The 19,619-nt window shown below is 36.2% G+C and overlaps 1 protein-coding gene across 7 annotated transcripts in view; it reads left to right on the forward strand.

Annotated features, from left to right (window-relative positions):
• The window catches only part of LOC145997186 (protein lap4-like), a 320,630-nt gene that overhangs the window by 189,344 nt on the left and 111,667 nt on the right, over positions 1 to 19,619 (forward strand). For all 7 annotated transcript variants that reach the window (XM_083133899.1, XM_083133902.1, XM_083133903.1 and 4 more), the window contains exons 12-13: positions 15,607 to 15,720; positions 17,575 to 17,673. In XM_083133899.1, coding sequence (XP_082990025.1) covers positions 15,607 to 15,720; positions 17,575 to 17,673 — 213 coding nt within the window. The remainder of the gene's footprint in view (positions 1 to 15,606; positions 15,721 to 17,574; positions 17,674 to 19,619) is intronic.

Below are 19,619 nucleotides of genomic sequence, written 5' to 3' on the forward strand. Positions count from 1 at the left end.
AGCTTTGAAGATAACAAATTTGGCAAAAAAAATCAGTTTTGTCCTTGCATAAATGAATGCTTTTGTTGTGGAGAGAGGTAGGCTCCATAGTTCTGCTGTTTGCGCTGAAATATTCGGTAGTTTTTGTTTTATAACATTGATACTAGGCTACCAGGATGATGGCGATTAGGGGGCATGGATGACAGTTGTCCCCCACATTTTTCCACTTTTGCACCTGCACAATGCTAAGCCTTGTCTATCAGGATCGGTGGAGGCATATACTGGTTCTGATCCCACTTGAAACTATGTTCAGTGCCGATTAGCCTAAGTGTACCTAAAACAAAAGCTGAAACTTGTCTACCTAGAGAGAGAGAGAGAGAGAGAGAGAGAGAGAGAGAGAGAGAGAGGTTGGATATATACACACATTTTTGGATCTGGCCCCTCCCTCGAAAAAATCTTGGGTACAACCCTGATATAGGGTTAAAAAAAACAAAAAACATGTGGAACAAGAGACAAAAGTTGTTGATGGAACGAAATTATTATTTACTTTGGGGCTATCAAACCGAATTTGCTTACCTAACCACCACTGCATACCCAACCCAACACATGATGAACTGATAGCAGCAGAATAGCATTTCTAGAAATATTATGAAACACAGTATTGGTCCATCATTCCCAACTCAATTGTTCTCTCTTCAAACAGCTCTCAAAAGTGAATTGCCAAAAGTTTCATCTAAATATGATTTTGCAAAGTTTCTGCATGAGACGTAAAATACAATTCTGCCTAGCTTTCTAGCTTTCATGCTGCTGTAATCTTATTGTACCCTAGGGTGACAAACTTTCCCATATTTCCCAGTATCTCTTATATTAGAGCTATTTTTTTTGGATCCTCCTGGCTCCCATATGGACATTCTATTTCTCTTGAATGTATCATTAACAACCAAGATCGCGAAATTTCAACTCATTCCGACTTCGGGCAGCAGCATTTACAAATATGTAGGGGTTAGGACTAAGAAACATGCAAATTTGTATATTTTTATTCTCTGTTGTGTATATTGTATAAAATGTAAATGTATTCTTTTGTTTAATAGTATCCATTCCATAAAACTTTGCTGTGCTGGAGTGATGTCATCCCGCTAAAAATGAGCAAAATTTGTTGGGACTCAATCTCCCATAAATTCAATGCTGAGAGTTGGAAATCTCCCTTAAATTAATACCTGAAAATTGGTCGCTCTGCTCTACCCATCACTGTAGCATCTTAGCTAAGGCTAGATGCCTGAAAATACATAATTTTCTCCCCTCATTAAATAGAGGAATTGGGGGGGGGGGGGGTAATATTTTACAGGGGGCCCAAATCTAGCATTGATGCAGAGCATTCACAAATTAGATATATGTACAAAAGTAACAATCATAAATACAAAAGTACCACTTAATTATAAATACAAAAGTAGCACTTAATTATAAATACAAAAGTAGCACTTAATTATAAATAAGAAAGGAGCACTTAATCATAAAGAAAGTATAAATCCTGTTGAATTGAGTAATACATTAGAAAATTCAGTAAAACTTCCAGATTTGTTTACAGTTATTACAAATGTTCAATATGGTTTGCACCAGTTAACCAGTAGATATCTAATGTGTAAGCCACTGTGTCCTAAATTCTTTGAATCTTATCACCAAGTATGGGTGCAACTAATTCTGTTATCTTAAATTGCATTATAGTCTGGGGTATATCATACCATACTACAATGCAGCAAAGAATTTGTAAGAAGAGGAAGATAATATGGCTTAAGTTTTAGTTTTAAGCACTCTTTATGCACAGATAGGCAATTTGGGAGTGGGATCTAAACTACTATGTTTCTCCACAGAAGAGACTAGGTAGTATGCATTCCAGTCATATGTTTCTAAAAGCATCCCATTTAACACAGGGTATTTTTGATAAACTAATTTGTGAATGCCCTGTACTTCTCATTATCCCGAATCAAGTCATTAAATACTTCTAGATATGGAATGTGGTAAATATCTAGACACACTACATTATTTTAATATATTTATTTATTTGTAATATATTGTTATGTTATTATTTTTAAATATAAGTTTCTCTGTGTTCTTATGTTAGATCTGATGCAAAAAATGTGTAATATAGAAATGTTAACCACAGACTAGCACTATAACTTCATACTTATTCGTAAATGTAAATTTTTAATGCTATAAATGTATGTGTGAATAATCGTATGAATTTATGAAGAATGATGAGAATCAAACATTCTATCCTTGGATCATTTTGTACAGAATGTGATACTTTTAATTACGTAAAGAAACTAGTAACTGAAATGAGAAAGTATTACCAGTGACCTTCATGGAATTGTTAAAGTTCATTTCATAATATAATTTTCCACATGCACATTCGGTAGAAGCCATTTGTTGTACTTGCAAGTATTTATATCATCTTCGACTCTTCTCATAGCATAATTTTGGCACATGTTCCTCGGCAACCACATCATAGTGCTTTTCTCTGCAACACCAACACGTGTAACACAGGAGAACCCTTGAGGATTGTGCTTTTGTCTTTTTTCTTCATTTCATGTAGTTTGTTGTTTATGTTCCTCTACTTCACTGCATACAGTATTGCATGTGTGTATCCTGTAAATGTTTGCACTGTGTTATTCATAAACGGAAATTGCTTAGTATTTCTATGTAATGACAATTCTCGGATGGCATGCAAAATGCTTTAAAAAAGTTTTTCATAAGGAGATGAAACATTGGTAGTGTAGTAGATGCTTGTCTTCATTCTCTAGCAACACAATAAAGCTTAGAATCTGACTAAGGAATGGGTTTTTTGTTTGCATTTAGTACCTTATATATTTCAACAGTTCATCATCCATTTTATCATTGGATATAACAAATAGGCATGAAAAGGAATTTACAATAGCCAAGATGCAAGAATAAAGATAATATGGCAGGTGCACCATATTTTGTAACATGTACAGGGTATCTCAAAAGTCACACAATCAAGACTTTGAACTTACATAACTTTTGTACAAAAAGTGATAGAGACGTGAACATTGCACTAGATATTAACTTTGTCTATGTGGATATTTTTTTAAACATTAAAGAAGAAAATGATTCTCTACATGAATATTCATCATGGAGAAAAAATTACTAAGGCATGAAAAGTTTTTGTATGAAAAAAAGACAGCTATGGAGTCGTTTGCATTAATAAATAATAGAGTTCAAATTTAACGTACAAAAATACTAACATACCTACACCTACACTTTCACCGATGTTAAACTACTTTTCCTCATACTGAACATTAATGTAGAAAGTCATTTAGTTGTTTAGTGCAAGGTTTAGGCGCTTTCTTTACAAAAGTTTCGTACGTTCAAGGTTTCAGTTGCATGACTTCTTGGACACCCTGTATAATGCATTTTTATTCTTGTTTCTCTAAATACTCTGTTGCAAATTTCAACTACATAGTAGGATGATGTTCTTTAGATGCTTAGAAATACAGTGATGTACCGTACCACATGGTATTCATATCCTTACATTAAAAGTTATGATAATGACTTCTGTATTAGTCATTCATTATCTTCTCTGATTTCTTTTCGTTACTATTCTAACAGGTACCTTTGTTACTGCACACCAAGGTGTTTGCTTGCTTGTTCTTGTCTATCAAATACAAATGCTGTCGTATATTTTCCATCTCAGTTGTTGCACTTTTTCCTTGTAACATTGGATTTGTTATGAACTATTACAGTGTTGTTGTTTGTGATCTATTCAAATGACATTGAACTTTGCTAACTAAGGTACGAGATGAAGAGAGTTGTGGTAGCTGTGTGTAATAAATCTTTGCTAATGTTCTTATGATTCTGAGTCATTTATCTGAAAATAGAGTTTCAATGTAGCGGTGCAGTTTTTAATACATAATGAACTATATATGACCAAGTGCAAGTTTGTTTATGCCAACTGTTATTTCACATCCTATGTTACTTTTTAAAGTTCTTAATGTATATGTTCTAGTTGTGATTTTTTACATCTTGTCATTTTTAAAGTTCTGTGTTGTATTTCTTTGTGCCTTATCGTTGTTGTCCAGCAGGTGTGTTTAGTGTTTTATTCTGAACTCCATTCTTCAGCTTTGTATGCATTTTTTTGACATGATCCTCCTGACTTGGTTTGATTTCCATAATCAGTGAATTGGATATCACAGCCATCTCTTCAAAGCAGACCGTTGTTCATACTGATCCAATATTTCATTGTCTTTGTTAGTTTGAATGCTGGGCCAGTGGCGTATTTCGCTGCAAATTCTTGCAGGTGAGTTTGAAAGTTCGCAGAAGAAAGAGGAAGGTATGCTGCAACTTGTTCTTTGGTGTTCGTAAGTTCAGTGTTTGTAGTATGATGGTAGATGGTCCAGTTTGGCTTTTGTTGCAATAATTTTCCTTTTGTGCGATGCCTTTGTCAGGTGCGAATAGGAATTTTTCTTTAAAAGTAGACGGATGCATGTATGCATATGTGTGAGCAGAAGAGATGAGGAAATAAATAGTTTGTGTGTGTGTATGCATGTGTGTACTAATGTACATTGCTGCTCTAGAAACCTTCATCTTTTTTTGTAATAGAGTCACAATTCACGTGAAATGCACAATCCTCTACCCTTCCCAGCTTCGTGATGGCACGAGTTAATTGATGTCAGAGTCCTCACTGATGATTCTCGTTCATTTTTCGTCTCTAGCCTGAACTGTTGCACTATCTGAGAAGAAAATACCATTAAAAATAGATTATTTTTTAACTGTAGCAGGCAGACCTATATCCAAGAGAGGAGCCCATGCTCCCCTCAATCTATGATATATTTTAATGTGAACCTGTAAAATGTACGTAAATAGTATTGACAATTTTTCACATTATGAAATAATTTCAATTTTACCCTCGCAAGAATAAATTACTTATTTGTGGCAAGGGTAAAGCTACAGGGATCTGCAGTCTGCAATATTCGCTAATTTTAGTTTCATAACCATTGATGCAAGGCTACCAGACATCCTGATTTAGTTGTTACAGTCCATTCTTTTTAATTCCTGTCCCAAGTTTTCTTTTCGAACTGCAGTCATGATGCGAAAATGTTCATTTTTTTTTTCTTAATTCACATTCAGACATGTTCTTCATTGTAATAATCATTGCTAATATGTATAATTTAATTTGTAAATACATTACTTTCTAAATTTAGAATTATCATGGCTGTTCAATTGTGCTGATATAAGAAAATTGAAGGAAAATTGAAAACATTGTGTAGTTGTACAATACAGTACTATTTGAATACTTCTGAGAATTGAATGTAAGCAATAAGCATAAGCTGTATGCCCTGTGGCAACCTTTTTTGTAACAATTGTTTGTCAGGTTGGGGGAGAAGGTTGAATTTTTCCATTACTTTTGACCATAATATTGCAACCCTACAATTCTACGCCTAGGTGCAATACTGTCATGACATTCATGGCCACATCTAATATTCCAACAGCATTTCAGATCGCTTTTTTTTGTCCACATTTTTGCCCCCCCCCCCCCCCTACATCTTAAAAAAAAATATCTGGATATCGGCCCTGGCATTCATCCTAATCAGGTCAGAAATGGCAAAGAAATCTGACCAGATATCCAGATATAAAATTATCCAGCATTTGTTGTGAAACTGCTGGATAATATGTTTATGCAAATGTCCAAATAATCCAGCAAATCTTGATAATCTAAATAAACTTGATATCCAAATAATCTACATGTCAGGATATTTGGATAACAGATAAATGCATTTTCGAAATCTGGATTATCATCTGATATCTGAATCTACCATAATTTAGGCCATTACTAAATGACAAAGAAAAGACAGGCAGGATTATTTGGTACTGCTTTATGGTGTAAGCAAAGTTTGTATGTACAAACAATCCCAGATATGCATTATTCATAGACAAAAATTTGTTAATTATATGAATTATATATTATATGTTACCTTATGTAAAATGTGGGACAGTGATAGTACTATACTCCATTGAAAATATGCCATAACTGACACCAGCACAATGTCTTATATAAACTCATTCCCCCACAGTAATATATTATTATCATTGCAATAAAGATCAGTTTGTGTTCTTAGGCAAGCACATATGGACCATCGCGCAGAAGTTAATTTGGATCTTATGTCTTAGAGTTTCAGGTAGAATGCGCACTACACTTTCAGAGCATAACTTAGTCAACATTGATTACTGAACTTTTGAAGAGATGATTTTTTTTTTTTTTTTTTTTTTTTTTAAAGACAGGGAAGGTTTTTCTCATGGGCTGCTGAAAGGTTCAATTCAGCCACGTAGAAAAGCGTTGACTGAAATCAGGCCTTTCAGATTGAACTGATAAGTGACATGATGGTTTCAAACCAAAGTGACAACCAACATGTCCACATACTGCACACATTCGAATAGGTACTTCCTCCTTCAATCTTCAAAAATTTTTCACTGCGCGCAGGAGCTACTAATGAACCAAGGAGGCACGATTCTCACTACAGAAAAATGACTCATAGTTCTTGCCACCTTAGACGACCCTGCACGATCCGTTGTCTTGCAGTAACTACATGGCATGCCACACTAGACATCGGAAAGCTTTACATCATGTTATCCATCTGGCATCCAAGAATCTGCCTTTCTTTGTCAGTGCTAAAACCTCAAGATCTATGGCTTGTGCTGGAATAGGGTAGATGAAGGCAGTCGTAACCTGTCACGGACATTAGTCTGACACATGCAGCATGTTAGGTTGTTCCAGTTGTTTTGAAAGATTAATTTCCAAGTGTCAAGTTTCACTTGACACATCAGTCTGTGTACACCAATGTTTGAAATGCTCCACTGAATGTCCCCATATGAAGGTTGACTGATACAATGCTTGTATCACTTGTCACCTCAGATGTTTTAACTCGTACTGTATGTTATGATGATTATAGAAGATCAGAGGTCTTGTATCATGCAGGTTCATGTACTTGTGAAACTTTCTTCATGGAATAAATCTTTACTTAACACATGCAGATGCACCCATTTATGTATGTATATATATTATGCCTAACCCATAAATCTTTGGCTTTATGTACCAGCAATAAAAAGTAGATTTTGAAGTTTCTTTTACTCGTTGCCAAGTAATTTGGTGCCTCATAAGTAACTTTGAGGAACCTGCTTATTCTTGCTTTAACCTTTAACGCACTCACTCGTTTCTCCATTTTGTACAGTATTGTACATAGGGATGTTAACCATAGTCATCTGTGTCAATTCTAATACCTCGATTTTATCATTTTTCTTCCATGTGGGCTCTCAGCAGTCCGTGTGCCTGATAATAGGATATACAGCATGTATCAAAATGATTTAGATGATAAAACACGTTCCATGGGCAATACAGCATAATCACTGATCGAATATCCTGTGAAATGCATTCAAACACATCATTGTGTTTGTTTTCAAATGGTCCCAATAGTTCAAAATTCTTCCGCCAGGTGCCAGCCAGGCTGACCAGTTGTAAAATGGCTGCCAGTGGTGAGGAGGAAGCATTTTGCGCAGGGTTGGCCTGGGTGGGCCCAGCCCAGTTTTCCCCACGTAGATTTTTTCAGAAAAACCCACCTTGAAAAAACCCACCAAAACGCCTACTCAAAATGTGTTTTTTTTCTTCTTTCAAAAATGTAAATTATTACTTTAAATAATTGTGATGTTCTAGAATTGTCAACAGTTTGGGAAAACTTGTAAAATAAAGGTTTAGCCAAGCTTATAATACTGAAAATAATTAATGTGGTGCAAGCCACAGTGGGTTTTTCAGGATATTTTTCTCAAATCATGCTAGAAATAGACTTTTAACAGAAATAATATCAACATATATTCAAGGAACAAAAATCAAGAGGGTATGAAATATTTAGATAAAACATTGAACGAACAAAACTTATAATTTTGAAATGTGGTAGAAGCCACATAGTTTCACCTGTGACTAACAACTTTTACAATAAATTTTCCCATGTATAAAACATTACAAAAGAGAATTGAGTACATTTTATTGAAATGTCGTGAAAGTAGAAAAAAGTTAACTGCGGTATAATTAAACCAGATACTTTTCAAAATTTAGTATGTGCGCAAATGTACTCTCCAATGCCTTGCACTGAGACAGTGACCCATCCCTCCCTCCCTCCCTCCCTCCAGTTCAGTATATTGAACATAATGGGTTTGCTTGCCCATGTAGGATAAATGTTATTTGTGGTTAGGACCTCTATGCCCAAGAAGTCTAGTACTCTCATAATCTACCACAATTTCTTTTTCTTAAAAATAGGGAGTTTGGAGTACTCAAGTAAATACAATACTTTCATATTTTGCCCATTTTTGACATTTTCAAACAACCATTTTAGAGACTACAATTTCGAGCTTTGTGCATAAAACCTTCAGGAACATTGTGACATTACCTGCACTGTAAATTCACAATAAAATTATCCAATTTAGGAGGAGCATGGGTGAGGTGGATTGGCAAAGAAAGACGAGTCATCTATTTAGTGACCATGATAACATGTTTCTGCAGCAGGCCTTGGCAAGTCTTCAGTTGACATGTTGCCACCTTTGAACCGGGAAAATCAATTGTAGACTTGTGTCTTTCCCAAAGCAGCTTCATTAAAAGCTTGGCGAATCATAACAATGGTCTCAGCAGCCGTTTTTCCCAACAAGAAACAAAATTTAGCACAGGTCCTTTGTTCCTTGTGGTCCGCCATCTCAACAATCACTCAAAAAATGCCAGACTCTTGCCGCAACAACACAAACAATGCAACACTATGAACGAACCTCTCAGCACAGAATAATATCAACTTGCAGATTGATGCAAGATATCCCATACTAATGACACCTAGCGGCACAAGCCGTAACTACATCGGTAATCCGCGCAACATTATGATTATGAACATTGGGTTTCTCCTCGTATGTGTGATATTCTGTCTTATTTTGACAATTTATGAATAAAATATAACGAGTTGAAATTATTCAAATCACCTTGAAAGACAGTGTATATTAGGGCTGAGGTATCGATACCGGAACATATCAGTTGGAATTTAATCACTGATACATTCGGCTGATACTTTTCCAAACTTTTGGTTGTTTTGTGGAGTCTGTAAAAATGCCACATGCCCCTTTTGCAGGGTCTGAATATCCTGTAAATTATGCAAAATCAACAATTTTCATTTTTTTAGCGACAGTACTGTGGAGGAAGATGAACTAGTGATTAAATGATTACCTGATATGTAGGTATTAAAATTAATAAATATTCTCATGCTAATATTGATTACTGTGCTGTTTAAGGTAATGCCAGTATTTCTACCAAGAATTCCACTATAACTTTTCATGAAAAGAGAAAAGCTAAATTCTGTTTTAGCCCCTCTTTCCTTGGTCTTTATCGGCTCTTTTATTCCCGTTTAACCTTAAATATCTCTCCTTCGACACCTCTTCCACAGTGCCTTGAGAGCAGATTAGTATCACTGGAACTTCACAAAGGGATCATACATACGACGTTCTATTCATCCCTAGGTTCATACAATACAAACACATTGAATATATACTCGTAATTGGCAGTACCTTGATTAGGAAGTGTCATTAATTCAAAGCATTATCTGTGGAGGTGATTAACATATGGTTTATTCTATCCTGTTTCTATTTACATATTTACAATAAATCCACAGGTGCATTACTCAGAATCAATCAAATCACTAAATCAACAATTGCGCACCTGTGGCTTGCATCATTGGTACTTTGATTAGCACAAAATTAGCTTTCGCTTTGGACCTACCCTCAGCTTAATGATTGATGCTCTGATCAGCAACATAACCTCCTAGCAGAACTAGTAAGGAGCTTTCTAGTTGCATCATCTTTCTCTTTAGCCTGCTAGGCATTATGATGCACCCTCAGAATATTTTCTGTAGGCAAAGCTTTTCTCATGGGTACTTGGGAATTTCAACAGGAGTTGGTTCAGTATAGTCTGCCATTAGTGGTCTATACACCGAAGATTATAGAGGCAAAGGCTACCCATTGGGTAGTGATTGCTCTTGGCTATGAAGGTTCCACCTCATCCTCGTAGAAACTGGTGAAATCTGTTCTGCAAGTTATGCAAACCTGATGATTTTATAGGGTGCCAGTTGTCAGTTGACGTTACACCCCTTGCATGCTTGGAATTTTCCACTACAACAATTATTTTTTTCAAATGAGAGCTCTTGCTACTGGCGACTTCTATGAAATATATATAGTATCAGCTTAGGCTAGACCTTGGAAACTGTAAAACACATATTTCGTAAAATGAACAAATATATACATGTAATTTTCTGCCATTCTTCTCTATAAGTTCATGCAATCATCGCCATTAAATTAGCAATTTTGTCATACATCTTGTGGTGTGTTTCTTTCTGGAACATTTCAGCCAGGTTATTACAACAAGAAAGGTGGGCTAATTGAGTGTTGTAAGTCAGCATTTATGTCCAAGATTTCTGATGATGAGAGCCATGCATCCCCTCAAAACATTGATTGTAACTGTATGATCTCCCGTGAACACTTGTTTGCATCGTGTCATCAAGAAAACTTCAATTCCCACATTTGTATTTACAAAATCACATACACAAATATTCAGCTCCTTATGTTTGTTCCTATCTTCATCATGAACAATAGACTGACTCAGTTTTCTTGCTCAAGGTAACACTTGTGTTTTATGTTTGGCATTAGGTGCACGTTTCAGTACAATATATTTTCCTCATGAACACAGGTGTTCAACATTGCACATTGCAACATTCTTGTTTCACTATTCAGTGATAAGTTTACACGTGTGTGTGTGTGTGTCCATGGGTGTGTTCACTTCTTTACCCACATAGAATCATGTGATGATGTTGGAGTGTTTGAGTAGGTACAACATAAGTGCTTATAAAAAGAAATTACACTACATGAAGATAGATAAAGTATTATAGAAGCTGAATTTACTATAGTTAAACATAAATTACAGTCTTCAGTTAGATATGTTTGTCATAGAAGATATGTACATAGATTATTCTATTTTTCTTCCACATAGGTTTGTATATTCTTTGTATATATGATCAACATGTAAAAAGACGTAAGCTGTAGTAATATTTAAAGGAGTTTTTTTTCCTCAAGTTAATCAATTTAACTGTTAACTTTACAAGAATTCCATTATTGTAGATTTTCCAGCAAATTTAATGAAAATTATATGTGCCCTATGTGCAGTGAAACTTGACATTATTATTAAATTTGCTTTAAAATCAACAACTTTTATTTTTATGAAACAATTTGGTAAGATGGCAGGTGTAAAAGTCACCAGAAGTATGAATTTTGTACAAATTCAATATCCTCTTTAATAATTAATGAAGACATGATTTTAATATATCAATTAAAATGTTCAAGTGTAATAGAACAGTAAAACTGTGTTCTGTAGATATTATTTTCATGAACTTGGAAAAGTGCACATAAATGCCGAATTTGTTAGCGAATCTTGTATTGTTTCTTTCATTGTATTAATTGCTAAGTAAAATAAATCTATACTTTGTCTTTCAGTAATAATGATTTTCCTCCTTTAGTTGAGATGCTGTTTTTGTCTTACATATATATATAGGGTGAGACCGTCAAACAGGAAGATTAAAAAATTCACAAAAAATAGAGAGAGCAAATATTAGTTAATTTTTGAACATGAATGTACTGTACATGAGTTGAAATTACTAGTGTACCTGAAAAATTTTCATTTTTTTAATATGGTGTCAGTAAGATGGCGTCCTTGGTTTTGCTTGCACACATTGTCTGAGTCTCGGAGTAAATCCGCCCATGATGCTTCGTAGCATCTCCAACGGAATGTTGTGGATCTCTTGCCGAATTCGCTCCTTCAAATTATCCCTGGTTCTTGGAGGGTTGTCCTTGAATACTTTGCATTTGAGGTAACCCCAAAGGAAAAAGTCAGTTGCCGCCAAGTCGGGTGAACGAGCAGGCCACGGAATATCGCCGAATGTGCTGATGAGATGACCATGAAATGCGAGTCTAAGCACACCCATACACACTCTGGCAGTATAGCTAGTTGCACCATCTTGCTGGAAGAGTGTTTCTTCATCTGGGTCATAGCCATCGAGGACATGCAGGAAAAAGGTTACCAACATGTCAGCATAACGTCCAGCGCTTACCGTCACCGTGTTACAGTGTTCCTTTCCGAAAAAGATGGGGTCGATGATTCCACGAGATGATAATGCACACCACACTGTTACGTTTTCTGAATGGAGAGGCGTTTCATGGAGAGTTTGTGGATTAATTTCGGATGGGCAGATTTACTCTGAGACTCCGACAATGTGTGCAAAACCAAGGATGCCATCTTACTGACACCATATTAAAAAAATGAACATTTTTCAGGTACACTAGTAATTTCAACTCATGTGCAGTACATTCATGTCCAAAAATTAACTAATATTTTCACTCTATTTTTTGTGAATTTTTTAAATCTTCCCTTTTGACTGCCTCACCCTATATATGCCAGTAAAAGCTATTTTTAGTAATATGTACATATACATACTTGTGTCTGTATGTATGTGCTTATATTACATAGTTTTCATGAATTTTTTTTCAAAAAATGAGCTTCGAGGAAAGTTGTTTTTCTTGTTGGAATTATTCTTTTTCATTGTTTTAAAACTTGGCTTGAAGAGTGAAGAGATTTCCTCGTGATACAAACCAGGTGATTTCCGAATAGGCTTCCGAGGTTTCGAGAGCTAATGTCACTCTCATCTTCAGGGATTGGAGAGCAGAGATGTGTCAGGGTGAGGTTATATGTATTTGGTGTTGGAGGGGTCCAGTATGTAGGTGGTGGGCAAATGATTTGCTGTCTCTCCGACATTGTGTTCCCAGTAGACTATCGCTAACCAGGCTGGGTCTACTTTGAATCCTGTGTCCCTGTTGAGGCTTTCCTTTTCCCCGTGTTTGGCTATTGCTTCTTTGATGATTCAGTCCCAGTAATTGGATGACTTATTGATGATCTTTGTGGTTGTGAAGTCAATTCCATGGACCTCCCGAATGGAATGATCTGCTAACACTGATTTTTCGAAAAATCAGCTTGATGTAGCTGGCATGTTCAAGAATTTTCATCCCAAGAAATCAGTGTTAGCAGAACATTCCATCCAGGAGGGGTCATGGAATTGACTTGACATCCACCAAGATCATCAATAAGTAATCCAATTACTGGGACTGAATCATCAAAGAAGCAATAGCCATAAATGGAAAAAAGGAAAACCTCAACAGGGACACAGGATTCAAAGTAGACCCAGCCTGGTTAGCGATAGTCGACTGGGAGTGCAGATGTCGGAGAGACAACACCTGATTTGACCGCCACCTACATACCGGATCCCTCCAATACAAATACATATACCCTCACCCTGACATATCTCTGCTCTTCAATCCCTGAAGGTGAGAGTGACATTAGTTCTCGAAACCTCGGAAGACTATCCGGAAATTGCCTGGTTGATATCCCAAGAGAACCTCTTCATCATTTTCCACCAGGAAAACTTCAAGAATTTATTTGGCTTGAAGAACATCATTCATCATAATACTTTCTTAATTAATTATATGTTTAACAATTCGATTTCCATTTTGGCTGCATATGGTGTGTGCTCATAAAAATAAAATTCCATATCTATCTATATGCATCTGTATGCTCTTCCCTGGGAAGCAAGGTATTGTAAAAAATAATGGCACGTTGAAGATTCATGTTTTCATACAATATCATTATAGTTATGAAAAGTACAGCGAGAGAGAGAGAGAGAGTGCACAAAAAAATTAGAAGATTTCAAAATCAGTTATGCATTACTGAATGAACCTTTTCTTCTAAACATGTTCTAAAAATGTTGATAATGTGATGCTTAAAAAAGTTAGCTTATGATCACTGTAAATAGAATGAGAAGTTAGAATGGTTCAGTTACAATACTCTCTTCCTACTCTCACCAATCATTTTATGATTTTACACTAATTAATTACTGTCTTATTTATTGTACAGTCATGACAACTTCTGGATTGTAACAATTCTATTGACATTCAATAAGCTTCTAACAACCCAGAAGTGTCCGTGACTTTACATATTCCTCCAAATAAAATTATGAGAACAGTTTCCAATGCACAACTACATAGAAGTAAAAAATCATTCTAGAATTTTGAAATTGTTGGATATTTTTTAGATTGCATTACATGCCATTTGATGATGATCTTCAAGCATTCCTGATTGCATAGTGCTAATGTCGTTGCCTTGTAATCAAGAAGTCCTTGTTCGACACCTGGTGGAGGCACATAGTGGCTTGGATTCCACTTCAAACTGTAGGCTCAGTCTCGATTAGCTTGTCTGTGCATAAAGTGGACTTAAAAACTAAAACAAATAGTTCTTTAATAAGTTAGAGTAAAACTCTTGTAAATTGATACATACAATTACAGTAGAATACTTACATATTTATATTAATCACTATTTTTTAACAACTTTTAATTGTTACAATTTTCAAGCATTAGTATTGTTGACATTTAGGAAGAGAATCAACATCTGTAATGTTATCGGGTCACTCCTAATTCAAGTTCTTCATGGACAGTTTGCCATTTAATGTCAGATCAGCAGAATATCAGTTATGGGCATAGTGGTAAATATTACATTCCTGCTTGATCATTATTAGTTAACATTTAATATTGGTCCATCTTCAAAATTGACCAATACCAGTAACTATTTTTCTACCGATTTATTATTGTTCATTTATCTTCTTAATTAATGTATGCAACTAGGTGACTCCAATGGGTTTTGACATTAGAAAATGGAAAGGCATAAATCATGACTTCGTATTGATATAACCAATAAGAATGTGGCACAATTTTGTACTCGATTACATGCTATTTATAGAAATATTACATTGCTAAAATTGTTGACAATTTTACCCCAAAAAACAATACCCTGATATAGAGTAGGAGTTAATCTACCCCATTTCTAAAACTATTTTTATTTGGATGTGAATCATTTGGTAAATTTATAAATATAAGAGAAGTTTTCAGACTTAGAATAATTTATTTTCATAATTAGAAGTTTAAATTTCTTTACAAAGAAATGTCGATGATTAACTGTGGTTCCTATTATGCCTCCAAGAAGTGGGTGTTACACCACACCTGTACTAAATTGTATAATTGAAATTGTAATTAAGTGAGGGAAGTGTGTGGAGTACAGTGTAACACCTTTCATCCTACATCGCTTACTTGTGCATTTAGTGCCCCATTACAAACAGTAAACTTTCATAGATTTTCAGCGAAAAATGCAGGACTCGAACCTTGGTCTCTGGCAATCCGTGCCCTTGCTCTACCACTGAGATACCGAGCCAGCCTGGCTTCGCCTGATTTTTCGCTGGCGCTGTTTTACCTGTGTGAAATTGTCTCTGCAAGTGCTACTGCAATGGAGTAAACTTTCAGTATAGAATTGACACTGAATTTGATACTGAACGTGTCTATATAAGTAATTTTCCTACCAACATGACATCTGTTGCTATTGATATGTATATGAATGTAGATGAAATCTTCTTGTGTATTCCTAAGAAATTTTCTTTCTCTTCTTTACAGCCAACATTTGTTCGACAAAACACTCCTCATCCCAAAGATTTGAAAGCAAGAGCAAAAAGTCTGTTTGGGAAAGGAAAGAATATAGATGGAAAGCTTGTGCCACATGATGAAGCTGTAAGTCATATAATATGGTTATAAATTTCACCACTAACCTTAATTTGAAAATTCTGTTTACAGTCATAATTTTTATAATTGAGATTTTTTAAAAATATTTTTGTAAATAGGATTAGAGTAAAGATTTACCTAGTCTTACCTTAAATACTATCAACATATTTAGTGGTGGCTCTACATCCACTGATTGGAAGGAACACGTGGGTTATTGTTAGTTTAGTTGCAGAAGTGGGAGCGTTTGTGCTTAGTTTCATGATAGAATTTGATGATTAAAGTAATTGTGTGCTAGTTATAGCACTGCGTAAGGTAGGGATATCAGCGAACATGATTTTTAACACCCTCTTGAAGCTGAAAATCTGGTAGAGTTGTGTGAGAATCAGATGGATGTAACTTCAATTTATAAAATTTACATGAGAGAGGAAATAATGTATTCTTAGGAATATGTCTGGGGGGGGGGGGAGCAGACTTCAAATAGAGTTCTTCAGAGAAGTTTATTTAAACAAAACCAAAAACTGCATTTGGGGAGCAATGTTTCTCTTGCTCTCATGCGATGATATTATCCAATCCTTTGGCACTGTGAATAACGAACCTAGGCAGGAACAACAGTCCATAAGCACTGTGCAACTGCTGATACCAGTGGTAGCTTGTGTGCACGTAAGTGCCATCCAGGAACCATCAGCCATGTCTTACATGTTAAGAAATAGTTACAGATTACGCACAGATCATTTCATAATAGCAGAACATTAGGAGCCAACAAAAGCAAAGTGCCTCTTGAACACTACATGGAAAATTGGTACCACAGGTACATTTGAGGAGGCTCTCAGCATTGTATGCTGCAAGTTCATGAAAATCTCTGATGGACCAAAGAGACTATAATTTTGCTTCAGTCATGGTATGGAAATAGGGGGGGGGGGGGGAGTTCTGAAAGAATGGGGAAAAGCATCAGTTGGTGTGTACTAAGACAATCCTGGTTGGATGATGACCATGACTGAAGCTTTCAGCAGGATTCAGCACCAGCTGAATGCGGATTAATGTGCCAAATGTCATTTCCCCTTTCTGATTGCCCACCTGCCAGCCTGGCCTCAACCAAATTGTGATCTGTGCTTCAGAACATGACCTGCAAGAAAATACATCCCATTGTTGCCAGTCGTAAGCACTTTCCTGTGAAGGCAGTGACTGATTTACCAATAGATAATGCAGCATGTAGGCCAAAGGTGGCAACTTTGAACAGTGATTACTGCTTTGTGTTCATAATATATCGTTTATCGTATATTATTTGGATATTATTATGTGCCAGCATCTTTCATCATTTAATTGAAATACTCTTTACAGTCATTATAGTAAGCCTGTGTAGAATGTTCATTATTTCATTGAAAATCTTATGACATTATATATAGTAAGAGTGGGTAGAGTGATCATTATTTCACTGAAAATCTTATGGTAGTATTTATAGTAAAACTTGGTAGAATGTTCATTATTTCATGACACTGTGCATTCTTTTTGCTATATATGCTTAGTATTCTTATTTAAAAAATCTTAGAAATTTAAGTTTGAAATACTGTTTTTGAATAGATAAAAAGAACACTTAAGTATGATCAATACATGAGACAGGGACGATATGTAATTCTTTAGGTCAGTTGGATGCTAAAATGAAGTTGATATTAATGAGGAACAGCAATAGAGAATTATCTATTTTATTCCGCCATGCGCAGAGCTTCAACTTTACGGTAATGGTGCATATTTGACAATTGAAGATCACGAAAACAAAAGAACATTGTAAATAAATATTGATTAAACCATCATTTTTTAAAAATTATTTAATGCAGGTAGGACATAACTTTCTATACTATCTTGCAGGATGTTATAAAAGGGCCATTCCGTCCAGAGAGAAAAGGGTCTGCTCCAATAGAAGATGAAACTCCATTAGAGACTATAAAAGAACCAGATGAAAAACAGGTCAGCACAGAAAGCGAGCATTTGATTCATTTTTACATACTGACTTTTCTCAATTTGAAATTACTAGGGTCAAGTCATGGCAACTATTTTTTTCGTGAGAATGTGGGACTGGCACGAAAATCCGAAATATACAAATGAATGGAGGTAGTGTATACAGGTACACAATGCAGATCATGTGAACCAGGTGTATATCGCATTTGTTAGAACCTGTCCCGTTTCCCGCACTAGTGATGGCTCGACAGTTTCGGTGCCAATGAGAAACGAGGAAAAAGTCATCTGCTGGGCAGGGAGGAGCGAATGGAAGACAGAAGAGAGGCGCTTACGTAGACGCTGTTGCCACGTTGCAGTCTAACTCACGTGTTTTGTTTGTGTCTTGTTGAAGAAGCTTGTTTTGTAAGCATGGTGCTGATTAGTGTGCATTTTAAAATATCCAGGATGGAATTTATTCTGGTGACATTTGCTTGTGTCCTTTTTGTGTCTACTGTTATCTTAGCTGGAAGGGGAACTGTGTATATTTGTGCATTTCCGTGTATTTTATTCACAGCCTGGCTCTGGGTTTCCCCAGCACAGAGATCACGTGGTCTGCAGCGGCAATACTACGTGGTTTCTGCTAGAAAAGCCAGCGATCAGCAACTGCGGGAAGGGGGACAGGTTGTAACAAACGTGGTATAGGATAGGGAAGCGAAGTAAACATCCTTAGAGATAGCATTGTGCTACATGTGTTTACAAGTCAGAAAGCATACATTATCATTACAGGAACCAAAGAGGTGCTTGCTACAGTAAGGGCACTATACCCTACAGTTTCCACCAGCTCCCTATGGCATTTTCCCGCCACCTCGAAGAACAGCTATTTTGATACACAACAATGTTCACTCGGTGGTGTGGCAGTTGGCTCATCAATGCCCTCTGTACAAGAACTGTTCAACACACTGCCATCTAGTGACGTGTTCACATACTACAGGTGCCACGTTCTCTGGGACACATGATCATACTGTGATACCACCATAGTTTAAATTTGAGAAAAATATAGTTGCCGTAACTTATCCCCCAGCCCTTGTATCAAGACGAGTGGTTAATAACAAATTCTGATTTTATATTTCGTGCACTTAACCTTTCTGGTTGCAAAACGCTCCATGTTAACATGCTGCATTGTCCAGTTTGGACATAGTTAAAATATAGGAACAACCGATAAAATAATAAATATAAGACTTTAATGTTTATTTGTTTACCATCTTTCCACATACAACCCGAATGCCATTTTGCTCCATTGCAGATACACAAACATAACATATCAAAAACTCCCCACCAATCAGGCAGTCAGAAAAATTCCCCAAAATCCATTATTTGGAAAAAGCCTGTGGTTGGGGTACATTAGACGTAAGGTACAATGAGAAGAAAGTTCGAGAACCGCTGATTTAAGGGGGAGAGGGGCAATTTTCCCTAGGTCTTCCTCGCTGCAGCAGCTGCCGATCACTGTTGCCAACTTCGCTCTTTGGAGCCAGATCTGGCTCTTTCGTGCACTTGTTTGGCTGTGAACTGTGGCATCCGCCCTTTGCCTCATTATGATGCCACCACTGGCTCCAGCTCACACACTTTTGCCATGAGTGTACATTTTCCACGTGACGTGATATTGTTATATTGGTGGCGTCACCCATGCCCTCTAACCTGCCCAGCTACTTTTATATAGCGCCGTGGCTGAGGTGATGATGACAATATTGTTATCCGGGAATCCTTTATTTCCGATTTCATATCAGCATCAGTGGATTATTGAAATGGGTGATGCCGCCAAATCTAGGTGGTGAAAACGAAGAATAAATTGCCATCACTATAAAGCTAACGGTAATATCAGCATCCCACCCCTCTGACACCTAAAATTACCCTAGGAGACACTTTACGCAGCCTTAATCTAGCTCCTTGAAAGTCATCTTTAGCTCTATTAATGGTGA

Source organism: Lepisma saccharinum, chromosome 13, assembly GCF_977018435.1.
Source record: "Lepisma saccharinum chromosome 13, izLepSacc3.1, whole genome shotgun sequence".
NCBI classification, from domain to species: Eukaryota; Metazoa; Arthropoda; class Insecta; order Zygentoma; family Lepismatidae; genus Lepisma; species Lepisma saccharinum.